The 15,706-nt window shown below is 57.4% G+C and overlaps 1 protein-coding gene across 50 annotated transcripts in view; it reads left to right on the forward strand.

Annotated features, from left to right (window-relative positions):
• MCF2L (MCF.2 cell line derived transforming sequence like) overlaps positions 1-15,706 on the forward strand; it is a 181,963-nt gene that overhangs the window by 136,957 nt on the left and 29,300 nt on the right. For all 50 annotated transcript variants that reach the window (XM_070579327.1, XM_070579361.1, XM_070579342.1 and 47 more), the window contains 3 exons: positions 2,644-2,734; positions 13,282-13,401; positions 15,417-15,533. In XM_070579327.1, the coding sequence (XP_070435428.1) occupies positions 2,644-2,734; positions 13,282-13,401; positions 15,417-15,533 (328 nt within the window). The remainder of the gene's footprint in view (positions 1-2,643; positions 2,735-13,281; positions 13,402-15,416; positions 15,534-15,706) is intronic.

Here is a 15,706-nt window from a genome sequence, read left to right on the forward strand (position 1 = left end):
ACGTTTTTACACACAGTAGTTCAAACGTAAGGGAACAGGAGTTGGGGGGGACGTGGGAAAGCCGTGGCCGTGCCCCAGGCTGAATGGGCGGGAGGCCCTGGCGCGTCGTGCCCATGATGGCAGTGCTGTCCTGCTGCGCCCTGGTGTTGCACGAACAGGAGGACAGTGCTGAGGGCCGCGGATCAGCCCACAGCAGCCTGGTGGGCTCCATGGTGAAAACTGGCTTGATTTGGCCACAGAAGGGAGTTTTCTGGGCTCAGAAGCTCAGACCAGGTGTGACATTCTGAGGCCCATTGTGGACAATGAAGGCCCCACCGCCGGACGACAGAGCTGGAGGCTGAGCCGGCAGTTGCCCCGCGGTCAACGCCTTGTTCCGGGAAAGAGGAGAATTGTCGTTCCGAGAAGGGGGGCACTGCAGCCACAGTGAGGGTCTCCGTCACAGAGCACGTGGTGGGGCCCAGCGGCTGGCTCGCTCGCCTCTCCCGGCAGCCCAAGAGGTGGGCGCTGTCTGGTTGCCCTGATGATTCCCAGCTGAGTCAGCAGTCCAGGTGCCACCTCAAGTGGCCAAGAGCCCTGCCCGTGTAGCCGGGGGCGGCTGCGGAGCAGGGCCAGTGTCCCCTCGACGCGTGGCACACACCCTCAGCAGGGCCTCTCCTCACGGACGGGTGGTGGGGAGCACGTCCCGGGTCCCTGCTCTGGGAGCACTTGACTGGTACTGCAGGTCAAGGGTGATGTGCTCGGCGAGCGCAAGTGTGTCTGGGCCTCTTCTCTCCACTTTGGGACAAGTGATCCCAGGTGACTGAGTCTCAGCCCTGGGCCGGCTCCCCAGCCCGGATGCCCACCTGTGAGGTGGAGGGAGGTGGGGAGGACGGGGAGCCCTGCCCGTCAAGCTGGCCCGGCCCCAGTGCTTCCGAGGGCACAGACAGACCAGAGAAGCCGTGCGTGGCTGGCATCATCAGGGAGCAGCCTGTGACCTATACCTCTCGAAAGGGAGCGTGCGGTTGAGCAGGGCGATCTCGGCAGAGCACCTGTGCGTGGACAGCTCAGGCTGCTGCCCGAGACGCTGCCTCCTCCCGTCCAGGCCTCGGTCGGTGGCTGAGCCCGGTTCACAGGCTGAGGCTGGGATGGCAGGTTTGGACTCACCCCACCCTGGCGGCTGGGGCTACACTGACCCCAGCAAGGACCTGCTTTGGGCCACCTCAAAGAAAGTACATGCCCACCACAGACAGGTCCCTGGGCTCCCCGGCAGCCGGCCTGGGATGGAGCCGGGGCCAGGGCTCCCACCATCTCAGCTCCCTCACTGACCTGCGCGGCTGGACCGGGTGGGTTGGCCTGCAGTCTGTGGGGAGCACTAAGTACTGGGGTGTCATGGGGAGCAGGACGGCTGTGAACCCCGGGTTCCTGGCACTGAAACTCAAGTGACACACAAACAGAAGACCCTGCCTCCACGAGAACTGAGCCTGCCCAGAAGGCGGCTCTGCCTGCGGGGCCTGCACAGCGGTGAAGCAGAAGCCTTGACCTCTCGCTGTGCGTCTCCTGTGGGCTCTGGCATCAACAGCAGAAAGGCTGTTTGCAACGAGAGCTGGCGTTTATCTGTGTTTCCCGCGAAGTCCCTTGCTGTTATGAAGACGGATTACTGTGAACTGGTAGTCCGTCATCGAAAGAGCATGAGAGCACAGGGCCAACGGCCCACACCCACACACGCGTGCATCTTGTGTGTCCCCTCACCATCATCACGTCTGCGGGTCAGAAAGGATTTTGGTGGTTCCAGCTCTGGCTTTATCAGAGTCCTCTCAGGGGCCGCATAATTTGTGTATCTTCCGTGTGACTGTGATTTTCGTTTAAACCCAGAAGCGGCTCCCTTAGTTGGTTCAGAGACTCGCACGTGAGCGAGTCACGTCAGTGCCGGCCTGCCTCTCATCTGCCTGTGCCGGGATTGGCAGGCGGCGGCAGCTGCTGGCGTCACACTATTGGCTCGCTGTGACAGTACCCAGTGGAAGCGGCCTCCTCGTTTCTGTGCTGTGACTCAGGCTCTGCGTCAGGCTGAGCCAGGACGCAGGGTATCCTCGCACAGCGACCAAGTGTCATCTTTAAAACCAATGTTGCTGTTGCAAGGAGCCAGGCCTTGTCTCCTGTTTCTGACAGATGCTTGTGAGCCTTCGGACAACTCGGGAATTTTCTCCCAAAGTTGTGGCAGTGCCATCAGGAGTGATTTTATAACGTGAATGAGCATGGCTAGGACTAACGTGACTTTTGGGTCATAAAATGTGTTTGGAGGGCTTAATCAGCTGGTCAACCTGGAAAGGAAAGTGACTCGGCTCTCACTGTGGAACATGAGTTGACTGAGTCCGGGAGGGACGGGTTCTGCCTGGATCTTTGCGTTGTGAGACGGTCGGTGTTTGTCTAGGAAATAAGCCACACACAGAAAAGATCTGTCTGTCTTTAGATGCGAGCGAGTTCTGGAAATTGCCCGGACGAGGCTCCTGGAGATGCTGCAGTCTGCTCAGACGCTTCCTGGGCGTGCATCTCGCCTTGCAGTGCCGAAGTGGCATGAGGATTCCAGGAAGAATCGCTTCATTATAAGGTTCCTTAGACATTGCTGCTGCTGCCCCCACTAACTGCAGCTCTCTCTCCTCGTTTCAGCTTACAAGATGCTGGCATTGGGTTCATCCTGGTCATAGACCGAAGGCAGGACAAATGGACCTCGGTGAAGGCATCAGTCCTGCGAATAGCAGTAAGTATCGGGCTGGGGTGAGTGACACTCCCGCCTACTCTTCTCCTGGCTGGGTGACAGCAGCGTTTCTCTCTGGTGACTCGCCTGTCTGGGTGGCAGTTTGGGTTCTGGCTGGTGCGTGCTTCACAGTGGGGGGCAGAGCTGTGGTGAGCTGCCAGCTCGGAGCACCAGCCCGAGGTGGCCTGAGGTGGGGCCAGGGGACACCTGGGGTCCCACACCATGTTGGGCCCCTCGAGTTGCCAGGGCTTGTGTGTGTGCACGTGCATGTGTGCAAACGTGTGCATGCGTGTGTGTTCTCAAATGGGTTAACTCTTAGGGGGCCTGTTATGATTTGCAAACAGTTTCACCGGCTGGTTTATTTCTGACCACTGAGGGTGTGACATGCTCAGGGTTTCACTGTGTGTTCTTTCTTAAACGGAGCAGAGCCCCGAGTAAGCATGGTGTTGAGTGTGTTGCACAGAATCTTCAGACTAGTCATTTGAGATTGTACTGAGTAGCTTTTTCTAAGTGGCTTTCTCCTTTCCAAATGGGCTACTGGTTCTTCAGTTTTGTGGCTCCGTCCGATGCCTGAGCCTGCTCTGGGGCCCCATTCCCATGTTCAGCGTCCCTCCGTGCTGAGGGACTGTCTGTCCATCCGTGGAGCTGCCCTCCGTGGAGAAGAGCAGCTGGTCTGGTTTTTTTAGCCTGCAGTAATCAGTGAAGAGGGAAGCGTTAAGTCAGCAGAAAACCTTGAATTTTATTTTTGTCAGGAGCTTCCACCCTCCCCCCACCCCCTGAGCTCCAAGTCGAGCTTTCTCACCAAGCTGAGTTCCACCCACTCGCTCCCCGCAGCCCAAGGACCCACGTTTGACTGTCTGCAAGCTGGCAGCCCAGAGCGACTGCGGCCGGGGTCCCAGCTGTGACCGCCTTGCTGCTCCCAAGGTTCCTTAAAACCTAACCCCAGTGGGGTAAGCCCCCCGACCTCCTGTTCTGGTCTTGGGTTCGAGCTCTTTGGTCCCTGGCCCCCGAGAGGCTGCTGTCCGGGGTCCTGGGAAGAGTGAAGGCTCGGCTCCTCCCCTGCGACGGCCTGGGCACTTCGTCCTACCCGCAGCTAAGGCCTCCAGATCCACTCTTAGCGCCCACACCATCTTGGTGCCCCTGTCCCTGGACTGCTGGTCTGCCTTTGTCTTTCTGATCAACCCTCTCCCTGCACCGCCCGCTCCCTGTCCCCACCCGGCAGACACTTCCTACCCCATCCACGATCTGAGACAAATCCCAGCACTTCGAAAGGTTTCAAAAGAAGTGGTGGTATTATTTAATCAGCTTTCCTTTGTTTTAAAATCCTCGGAAACTTACAAAGTATTTTTGATAGGCCATCACCGGTTAAGAACCAATATGTCCATTTCATCATTTTAATTTTTTTTTTTTTGAGGACGATTAGCCCTAAGCTATTTGCTGCCAATGCTCCTCTTTTTGCTGAGGAAGACTGGCCCTGAGCTAACATCTGTGCCCATCTTCCTCCACTTTATATGTGGGACGCCTGCCACAGCATGGCCCAATGAGCAGTGTATAGGATCGGAACTGGCAAAACCCAGGCCACCAAAGTGGAACATGCACACTTAACCACTGCGCCACTGGGCCAGCCCCCAATTTTTTTTTTCTTTTTTTTTTTTGGTGAGGAAGATTGGCCCTGAGCTAACATCTGTGCCAACCTTCCTCTATTTTGTGTGTGGAATGCTACCACAGCATGGCCCAATGAGTGGTGCATAGGTCTGTGCCCAGGATCCAGACCCACGAACCCCAGGCCACTGAAATGGAACACGAGAACTCAACCACTGTGCCCCCAGACTGGCCCCCAGATAAACTTTTTAAACTGAGGTGATCCTGTGAGATCTCCGACAAGACAGCAGCATAGCAGGGGCAAACCTGCCCGTGCTGTGGGAGTCCAGTTCTCGAGAGCCGAGTATAAACGTGGTTTCACTCAGCATCGAGTTTATCTCAGGTGAATTCTGAAGCCACCTGGCTCATCTTTCAAACTCTGTTTTGTGAAAATCATCACTGAACAGTTGGTGTCTAGTTTTCATGTTTGCACTGATTCTTACACTCTCATGGTAGAGGTGTTTTTTCTCTCCTTTTTCCTATAAGTTTTGGGGTTCCCCAGTACTGGTTTGGAAATCCCAGAAGTTAGCATTTTTTGAGCAGAGTTGTCGCAGATTCTCTTTGAACTCCAGCTTTTTGCTATGAGGATTTACTGACCTATTAATGCCAATGATACTATTCGTATATTTGACCCATTTATTGAGATGCCGCACGTGCCTGGCTCAGTACGAGGCGCTGGGGGTGTGAGGAGGGAACGGGTGGGAGGCGCACAGCCAGGCGGGGCAGACGGTCTACAGAACACTGCCACAGGGTTACAGCCAGAGACACCGGCAGACGCACAGGGCGCCTGAGACCGTGCAGGTCGTGGGGAGGTCAGGGTGCTGAGAGCCAGGCCCTGTGGCTTTCTTGTGCTCCCGTCTGTCTCTGAGCCAGGATGCGGGGTCTGATGGCCACCATGGTTCTGCGGGGCACGGGAGGTGGGAGACTGAGCTGGACAGCTGTCCCCAGTGCAGGGGAGCTGGGCGGGGGCAGAGCCAGCCCATGGGTGCCGTCCCTGGGGCTGTGAGCCTGGAGCAGCATCAGGTGGCCCGCACGTTCATCCTTGGGGCTTTGGGAAAACCCTACCTGGCGCCAGCCAGGCCAGAGCCCTGGGAAGGAGTCCGCACAGGCCCTGGCCCCCAGCATAGACGAGTCCACCAGAGCGCCTGGCCAGTTTGCTGCAGGGGCTCGAAATCGAGTGTGCGGGCTGGGGCTCTGCTGGTCTCCCAGTGCACTCGCGCTGACGTGACAAGGCACTGTGACCGGGGCTATTTTCAGCCACCACGTTTGCTGTCTCGTGAGTGGAGCTTTCCCAAACTTGGGGTTCTTTTTCTTCTTTGGAAGACTTCAGCTGGGCTTGGAATAGAAAAATAAGACACTGGGGGAGCCAAAGTCCAGAGTTGCTAAAATCAGACCCACTGTGCCTCCTCGAGAACAGGGCCTGCACCAGCTCTGAGGGGGCGATGGGGCAATTCTCGCTCGCCTCTCAGTTCACGGTTGCAGCTGGTGGCTGAAGGTAGAGACAATAGGACCTGAAGCTGACAATCCAGACGTCTCTCTTGGTCCAGCAGGTGGTTCCAAGTTTGGACTGTCCTCAGTGACGTGTGTTTTGTAAAACATCCAAGTATACTCTTCTAGGATTCCATCCCACCCTTGAACCCACTTGCACTGCACCGTGTGTGCAAGTGTGTGTGTGCCTGAGCATGTGTGTGCGTGAGTGAGCATGCGTGGGTGTACACGTGTGTGCGTGAGTGAGCATGCATGGGTGTGTGTGCATGGGTGTTCACACATGCATGTGTGTGTGCGTGCTTGAGCGTGTGTCAGCATTTGGGGAACTCGTAAGAATGAAGTGCCTGAGGGACCCAGGGCTTTTAGGTCATCCAATGTTTCACATGTAGCAAAATGATGCTGTGTTAAACAGGGAGCTTGAGTTCCTACTATGTGCCGCTTACTAGAGGTCTAAGCACAGGTGGAGGTGAAGAGGGGACAGTGTGAGTGCCAGGAGGGCTTCCCGGCAGAGGTGACACCTGATGAGAGTGGGAAGGGGAAGGAGGATTTGTCCTGGCAGAGAGGAGGTGATGACCATGCCCCTCGGCACTTGTCAGTGAAGGCGGGAGGCCGCCGGCATGGCTCCTCCAAGGGGCCTAAGGGTGCAGCAGTGGAGCACAGGGGTGGACCCCAAGGGAGGGGTCACGTGCTGGCACTGCCCTCGCCGAGGGCCGGGAGCTGGCGTGGATGACGCCCTGCCGTTGCTCCTCGGGAGGCCCAGCCTGACTGTCGGGGAGCTGGGCCCTCTCGGAACGAGTTTGCTTGTTGGCTGGGCGGCCGCACAAACTGTGCTGGGTGCGCCTCAGTGGAGGGGTGGGGGCTGCACCGTGAACACGTGCCACATCCTCGGCAGTCAAGGGACGAGGTCACCTGGAGTGGGATCCGTCTCCAAGGCTGAGCTCCTTCCCCACACCAGGGGTCCCAGCACACGCAGAACGTTCCAGAAGGAAGGGTGGGCAGTGCCGATTTGTAGCATAAGGAGTATTCGGTTTAGTGACTGCCCTTCACTCCAAGATTGTGCCCCTCCTGCTTATTTTCACTAGAATGTCTTTTCCCTGATGGCGATCGCAGTGGCCTCCACAGTGTTTACTGCGGGGTGGCCTCCACTGCCCGCTCCTCCGTGCCCCGTCCACACCTCCCGGGGCAGCCCTGCAGCCGAGGCCTCTGCTCACCGTCAGCAGGCTCTGCTTCAGGTTCATCTCTGAACACTGAGACACAAACCTTCGAACTTGTGTTTATTACACAAACTGTGTCTGCATTCTGTCTACTGTCGGACAAGCGTAAGTGGTCAGGCTTCAGCCGCTCCGTTTCGTAGAGTAAGTGTGCAGGGTCGGACGGGGTGGACATTGAGCAGAACTTAAGAAAGTTGCCTGAACTTGGGGAGGCTTTTCGAAGAGGGCCCCCCAAAGCCGCAGGGTCCACAGGTCCTAACTGTCCACTGGCTTTAGCTGGGTGGAAACATGTGAGGGGCCTTTTCAGCTTGTGAGTCTCTAAGAATATAAATTCGGAAGCCGGTTAACTGCTCTTTTTCTGTCTCCAAACTACATTTGTATGGCCATCCCGTCATGTATGTGTTCCTAAGTCAGTCAAGGTCGGCCCCAGGGAATAACCAGTATTGCTTTCGTATTACCTAGAAACCTTCTAATCGTTCTATGATTACAGTACCCCCCCCATCCATGGCTTCACGTGCCACGGTCCATTACCCGTGGTCAGCTGCAGCCCAAAAATATTAAATAGAAAATTTCAGAAATAAAGGACTCGTGAGTTTTAAATCGCACGCCATTCTGAGTCGTGTTATGAAATCTCGTGCCGTCCTGCTCCATCCCTCGCTGGACGTGAACCATCCCTGTGTCCAGCGTATCCTTGCTGTGTGTGCTACCCTCCCGTGAGCCACTTAGCAGCCGTCTCAGTTATCGGATCGACTGTCGGGTACTGCAGTGCTTGTGTTCAGGTCACCCCTATTTTACTTAATGACAGCCCCAAAGCACAAGAGTTGTGATGCTGGCAACTCGAATACGCCAAAGAGAGGCCGTAAAGTACTTCCCTTAAATGAAAAGGTGGAAGTTCTCTACTTAATAAGGAAAGAACAAAATCGTATAAATCGTATGCTCAGGTTGCTAAGATCTACAGTAATGTTTGTTATAGTACATTGTTATAATTGTTCTATTTTATTATTATTTATTGTTAATCCCTTACTGTGCCTAATTTATCACTTAAACTTTGTCATAGGCGTGTATGTAGAAGAAACAACATAGTATATGCAGGGCTCGGTGCTGTCTGTGGTCTCAGGCGTGCACTGGGGGTTGGAGTGTATTTCCCATGGATAAGCGGGGCCGACTGTGCCTGATTATTGAGTTACAAAAAGACGTTATTTTATAGCTTTCACACAAATCTCCCATCTAGTTACCTCTATTTTTAAAATGAAGGTTTTATTCTGGAATTTTCTTCAGCTTTTAGTACACACAGTTGACTCCAACCCAGAGAAGATGTCATTTGCTGTCGTGTGTCTTCAGAATACACATTCGTGTGTGTCCTTAAAGGCTTCCTGCTTGGCTGGGATCTTACGATTACCGTCTTTAATGTAAAGATTCAATAGTGTAAAGAAACAGAAAGACTAACGCAAAGCCGAGGACGCGGATGAGCTGTTTCCACGCTGACAGTCACCCCAGCCACGGGCGCAGCAGGTGGTCGTCCCCCGGAGGGCGGGGTCCCGCTGCCAGGCCGTCCTCTTGCCGCCTGCGCTGACCGCATCTCAGCAAGGTCGCCGAGGGACAAGCGGCACAGTTCTGTTGTCTAAGTTGAAACTCGTCCTGATGGGGCACGTCTGCCTGAGGTGTCACTGAGGGCAATGAAACTGCACTGAAATTTAGAAAAGCATGACGCCTCGTCACCTCCGGAGAGACTTCCGTAAGGACGTTTTCCTTAAATAGCGGCGGCCAGTCTCACAGATGGTGGTGACACAGTCCTCTCGTTGGTAGGTGACCCAGAACCTGCCCTCAGGCCTCCGTCTTTCAGCCGCATTTCTGAGTTGTTTTCTTTCCACTCAACGGAGGCAAACTGTGTAAGTGGGAGTGGGCATCACGCAGAGATCTCTGCTCGCTGGGTGCTTATTTCACAGTCCCTCCTGAGCATAACAGAGACATCTCTGCTCACTGGGTGCTCATTTCACAATCCCTCCTGTGCATAACAGAGACATCTCTGCTCGCTGGGTGCTCATTTCACAGTCCTTCCTGGGCATAACAGAGACATCTCTGCTCGCTGGGTGCTCATTTCACAGTCCCTCCTGGGCATAACAGAGACATCTCTGCTCACTGGGTGCTCATTTCACAATCCCTCCTGGGCATAACAGGGACATCTCTGCTCACTGGGTGCTCATTTCACAGTCCCTGTTGAGCATAACAGAGACATCTCTGCTTGCTGGGTGCTCATTTCACAGTCCCTCCTGGGCATAATGCAGAGATCTCTGCTCACTGGGTGCTCATTTCACAGTCCCTCCTGTTATGGTGCTGAGCAGTCAAATCTCCCCGGTCGTGCTGTGTGCTGCTCACGGGATGCAGAGACGTCTGTGTCCGAGCGTAGAACGTGATGGTGGGGCACAGAGCACAGGGCTGAATGAGGCCCATGAGAGCCCACCCACCTTGAGATAACCCTGCCCAGGCCCGGCTGTGGGTCCAGCGGGTGAAGGTGGGCGAGTATGGAGGCCACGGCTGGGCAGACAGCCCTCGGCTCACCTCCCCATTCACACAGCCGCAGACACCCAGCAGGCAGCTGAAGTGCTGCGACCAAGGACACGGGTCCCCGTCCTCCACGGCTCTGACAGTTGGAGGACCTTCGGGGAGGGCGCGCGCCTCACGCCCAGGCCAGAGGCAGTGGTCACTGAGCCGGGCCGCCGCCCTCAAGGTTCCTGGAGGGTGATGGAGGTGCCTGGCAGGCGTCGAGGGCCCTCAGGTGGAAGCTTAGGGAGGGACCAGGCCAGAGACACAGCTTGGAGGCCACCAGAGAGTGGGTGGCAGTTTTAAACCTTGATGAGGCAGCCCAGGACGTCCACAGACGTGGGTTCTGGTGCACGGGCGGGAGGAGGAGGGAAAGGAGCCGCTGGAGAAGGTCAGAACAGCGCGCGGGGCCCGGACGGCGACGTCACATGGTACAGAAACGTGCCTCTCCAGTGGGGGGACATCCCACCAGGTCCGGGTGGCCAAGGGCTGGAACCACAGCAGGATGGCCGTCGGGGCCTTGGGTTGTGTGGTTCTGTGGGGGGCGTGAGGCCCAAACCAGAAGTGAAGAAGCAGGGATGGAAGCTGCATGTCTGACGGGAAGGCGCTGGCTGGGTGTTTGCTGGTGGGGACGAGATCCGAGGGAGGAAGGAGTTAAAGCTGTCCAGCATGGCCTGGTGGGCGCGAGCTCCAGCTCAGACGCAGGGCCGGCCCTGGGCAGGAGGGTGGGGTGGACAGGAAGATGACTGCAGATGGAGCCGTGCGTTAGGGCCGCGGGAACGGGGCAATGCAATTCAGCCTGAAGACGCCCTTCGAGTTAGAGAGGAAAGGAGAACGGGGCTGCTGGGGAGTCAAACGCTGAGCGCTCGCTGCAGAGGATTGGAGTGGCCCACCCGCGGTTGGCGGTTAGGGGGCATGGCCCTGGGGGCGTGGCGCCCATGGCTTTGCCCTATCAGGTGCTGGGTGTGACGATGGGATTCCTTTGGGATCTGCCGCCGCCATGGCTCCCAGCGGCCCTCCCCAGTCTGAAGCGCCAGGCGGGTGTCTGAGTGAGGAAGCAGCGACGGGTGTGTGAGCCGCGTAGGGGACGGCCTGGGGTCAGGAGGCTGCCGCAGGCTGTGGTCAGGGCTCTGGTTTGTGTCAGGCGCGGGGGAGTCTCTGGAAGGTTTTGTGCAGGAGGGTGTCATGGCACGGCTGGCGTCTTAAAGGGTCGTGGTGGCACTGCCCTGGAGAGCAGGCCCAGGGGCAGCGGTGCAGGAGAGCTGGGTGGGGAAGGAGTGCGGAGGTTCTGGATGAAATCTGGAGGGAGAGCAGGTGGAATTTGAGGTCAGCTGTGGGGTGTGAGAGACAGGGAGGGCCACGAGAGCCCCGTGTGGCCTGAGCGCCATGGGTCGCTGGGCTGGGGCGAGGCACTGGGCTGCTGGTCGCCCCAATGGCGGCAAGCTCAGGCCTCGGCTGTCGGTTTGGTCCCCAGCGACCCTGTGCTGTCTGATCCCGGGGAGGTGGGCTAACCTGGGCCTCATGGCCAAGGCTGGACCCAGAGCGGCCAACGCCAGCCACCTTGCTTTCTCTTTGTTTTTTTCTTACGAGAGGGACTTGCTCTCAAACTGAGGTGGGATCCGGCATCAGAGGCCCCTGGGGACTCGCTCGATGCAGATCCAGGCCTTGGGGCCAAGGGGGTGAGGCCGCGACCCCACTTTCAGTTCTGCGGACAAGCTGCAGGGACACGGTGCCACCGAGGGCCGTGGGGCCGTGAGCAGGGCTGTCGTGGCGCGTGCGCATCTCCTCGGATGCTCCGCTGAGTCAGACACTCACTGGGCGCCCAGGTCTGGGGTGACCGGCCCTCCGGGATTCTTGTGAGCTGGAGTGAGACCCGCTGGCAGAGAGCGCGGCTGCGTGGGAACGGCCTCCTGGGAGGGGAGGCGGCTGCTGCACTGAGCAGAGGGGAGGTCCCCTAAGGGAGTCGCTCACGAGAGGACCTCTCGCTGTTCAGCAAACTCTGCCCTCGCGCCCCGCGCTGGGATGGCAGCGGCACCACGGCGGGCACGGCTCTGGCGCTTGGTTGACGTGCAGGAAGAGTGGCCGCGCTCTGGCCTTCCTTCCATTCCTCCCGGGAAGCAGGGTGGCCTGACGGGCGGCCCCTGCTTCGTGCTTTTGGTCGAGGCCTTGCCACCAGGGCCTCACGTGGACTGAAAAGTTCATTTCCGTTCCCGAGCGAGGTCCCAGCCAGTTATTTTCTGGTCCCAGAGGTTTGTGAGAACCTGGGGACTTGTGTGACCCAGCATTCCCACAGTCGCTGCCGTGATGCAGTCGGCTCCCTCCTGCCAGCGGAGCCACGCTGCCCTCCACAGCTGCTGGTCCCCACTAGGGACGGGGCTCCCCACCCGTGCCCCCCGGGCCTGCTTCTGCTGGGCCTTCTGAGGCCAGCTTGGCTATTCAAGGGCGGCCCAGGGACGACCTTCAGCCAAGGTACCTGGGCGACTCCTTGCTGCCGTGTCCGCCTCAGGCTGTGGGCTGGGTCTCCTCTTTTCTGTGTCTCAGGTGCACTTAGCCTGGTTACCTGGAAACCAACTCAGTCGCTTCCAAATTTCGTTTTTTAGTGACAGGGTCTCCCTGCATTTCAGCCTCTGGAAATTGTCTGGCATCTGGAGTAGACCTGTGGGGGCCGCGTTTCTGAGCACATGGTGCGAGCATGGTGCTAAACGCTGCCTGTTGTTAGGTCACTAACCCTCAAAAGTTTGTGGTCAGGAAGGCACTCTGTTATCCTGGTCTTACAGACAGGGAAACTGAGGCACGGAGAGGTTAGGTAACTTGCCAGAGGTTACGCACCTTGTAAGCAGAGCTGGTAACCGAGTATATTCACGTACACGTGTCTTAGGGTGGGCGCGTGCTGGGGGAAGCCTGTCTTTATCTTCGTCTTAGGCAATTACAGGAACGCGTCTTATGGCTTTGTTTTTATCTGATAAGTATCTTGGCTCCTGGGGCTGTCGTAACAACGTTCCACAGACGGGGCAGCCACACGGCAGGAACCAACTCTCCCCCGGTCCTGGAGGCGGAAGTCCGAGATGGAGATGTCGTGGGTCGGCTCCTCCTAGAGGCTCTGAGGGAGCATCTCCCCCGGCTCCCGGTGTGGCTGGCGACCCTGGGCGTTCCCTGGCTTGTAGACGCATCACGCCAACCTGCCTCCATCTTCCCATGGCGTTCCCCTGTGCATGTCTGTTGCAAATGTCCCCTTTTTATAGGGACACCAGTCACACTGGGTTAGGGGCCACACCGATGACCTCGTCTTAACGTGACCACCTCTGCAAAGACCTCAAACACCATCGCGTTCTGAGGCCCTAGGGGTTTGGACTCTTCAGCCTAAGAACTTGCGGGACACAGTTCAGTGACGAGTGTGACAAGCTTTCCACTTTTAAGTTTATAAACAGCTGACAGGGTTGTACCAAGCACTGGGATGTTTTTCCTTTTCTTTTAAGAAGCGGTGAGGATGCCCTCACAGCCCCATGTCTGTGGCCATTTCTGTCTTAGTGTGATGGTGGCGTGCTGAGAACACCTGGACCAGTGAGCTGGCCCCCAGCTCTCTGCAGCGTGCTGTCCACTGCAGGTGTGGGGCCCAGGCTCGGCCTCCGAGCCGCCACAGCGATGCCACCGCCCTCTGTTCTCTCACAGGCGTCCTTCCCGGCAAACCTCCAGCGCGTCCTTGTCCTGCGCCCAACGGGATTTTTCCAGAGGACCCTCTCTGACCTCGCTTTCAGATTCAACAGAGATGACTTTAAGATGAAGGTACCGGTGAGTATGCCTTGCTTTCGCTCCGTAGGCAGCACTGAACTGAATTGCGTTCCTGGCCCGTCTACAACAATCGAAATTCTCAAGGTGGCAGCCTCAATGGGTGGGCGTGAACACGGCCCCGGACGAGTCAGTGGGACATTGTGCTTCCTCTTACGCGGCAGGAGCCGTGTGAGCCTCACCCCCCCACCCCACCCACACTGACATTCACACTGCACAGCGCAGCCTTGCCCAGATGGCCCACCATAAAAGTGCGGGTGTTTCGTCAGACCCACAAGCCCAGAGTGTTCTTACAGCAATTCAGGCTGAATAATAAGAGAGCCCAACGGGCTGAGAGCCATGCCAGCCTCCTAGTGAGGAACGCCAGCTCTGCCAGGGCCTGGGGGCGAGGGGGTCCAAGAAGTGGGGGCGTGTGCCCTCCGGCCTGCCGCAGGAACTCTGAGCTGCAGGCCAGGGTGGGTGGGCCTCAGCAGGCAGGGCCGTAGGCAGGGTGGACTCGGCAGGCAGTGCACCCCGTGACTCATTTGCTCCCCAGGAGTTCTTTTGTTCTCCTTTGCAAGGAAGCCCCATAGGGCCGGCTGCAGGTGCCTCGTTGCCTGTGCAGCAGTACCAGCCAGATTGCTCTTGGAAACGCAAGAACCCCGGCGAGGTCGCGCTACCTCTTCCTCCATACACAGGACGGCGGGCGCTCTGCCAGTCCACGGGCCGGTGTGAGGAGCCACTGAGCCTCTGGGGACAAGTCCCGCTGGGCAGCCCTAAACCACGGGCTTCGGGGCCTTGGGGAAAACCGTGCCCACCGCCTTTGTGCATCAGAGAAGCCTGAGTTCCAGCAGTCGGTTTCTCCGAGATGATTAGTGATCAAACCCTGGAGACCAGGCGCCCTCGTCAGGCTGGAGGTTCGCGTTGGCGACACTGACATGGCCAGACGCGTGTGTGAGGCCTCTGCCCCCCCGGCCCCCGAGCTCTCAGGACAGCCACCTCCCCGGCAGTCACGTGTCACGGCCCCTGTGAGAGTGACCTCGGGGTGCCCAGTCTCTTCCGTGAATTTGGCAAGTAAAGCTCGTTAGCAACAGCTCTGTCCACGTAGCTGTCCCAGGAAACGAGGCTGAGGTCTCCGTCGTGAGTGCTGGGTCTGCCTGCAGACGCCACTCTCGGGTACAGTTAGTGAGTTCTCAAAAGCAGGTTTCCCAGAAACCATGGCGGCGTCTTCAATTCCATTTTGGATCACTCTTTAGAGGTTCAGAAAGTGTCACGGAAGAGCGCTGCTGTTAAAATGTATTCATGTTGACGTTCGGCACTGTGTGCCGACCTCAGCACTAGACAGAACCGCCGGGAGAACCCCCCTCAGCGGACGCCGTGTTTAATGATACACGACGTGGTATCGAGTGACGCTTGGGCTAAACCTCTTGAGACCTGTCTTATAGCATCCGTCTGAGGCTTACAAAGCACGGGCTATATTTTTATCCAAAACTCACAGACAGAATAACCTCAGAGAGGGCGAGAGAAGTACAGAAAAGTAAAAACACGTCCCGCGAGGAAGAGCTCACTGGTCACGGCTGCCACGCATCTACCTGTGACGGCAGCCGTGCCCTGGAGGCGCTGTGCTGACCCCGACCAGCACTGGCAGCGACCTCGTGGTGTTTCAGCAGGAAGAGGGGCAAAGTCATCTTCTTGGAGTCAGAGCACCGTTTGGCGGCCAGGCCGAGGTCCCCTGGCCCAGGAGCGTTCACCCATCAGACGCCCCATCTCGGCTGTGTGTCCAGCTGTCTGCCCAGGTTTTTCATGCCTTGATGATTGTCACCTGGTGAGAGTAACCATCTTATACCCATTTCATGAACAAGAAGGCCGAGGCCCAGAGAGAATAGCAACTCGCGTGAAGTCAACCAGCCCATAAGTAGTGGAGCTAGGATTTAACTAGATGCTTCTGCCCACGCTGCCACCCTTAACATCCGCAGGAGCTGGTTTCCTCCTCGTGCGCCAGGCAGTCTGTTTATGGGGCGGTTTTCTTGCTCCTCTAGGTCACAATGCTGAGCTCAGTACCAGAATTGCACGATTACATTGACAAGTCCCAGCTGACGGAGGACCTGGGCGGGACCCTGGATTACTGCCACACCAAGTGGTTGTGTCACCGCACAGTGAGTCCTGTTGGCACTCCCGGGTGCTGGCTGGGGGCCGTGCTTCTCAATAATCCCTAGTTAATCCAACAGAATTGCTTTTGCGTTACGATGCTGCCTTTCCCAGAGACATGTTCCCATTAGCCGAAGTTTTCTCCCCAAGAATGAGGAGATGGTCTCAGTGGACCTCAGTC

Source organism: Equus przewalskii, chromosome 16, assembly GCF_037783145.1.
Source record: "Equus przewalskii isolate Varuska chromosome 16, EquPr2, whole genome shotgun sequence".
Classification (NCBI taxonomy): Eukaryota; Metazoa; Chordata; class Mammalia; order Perissodactyla; family Equidae; genus Equus; species Equus przewalskii.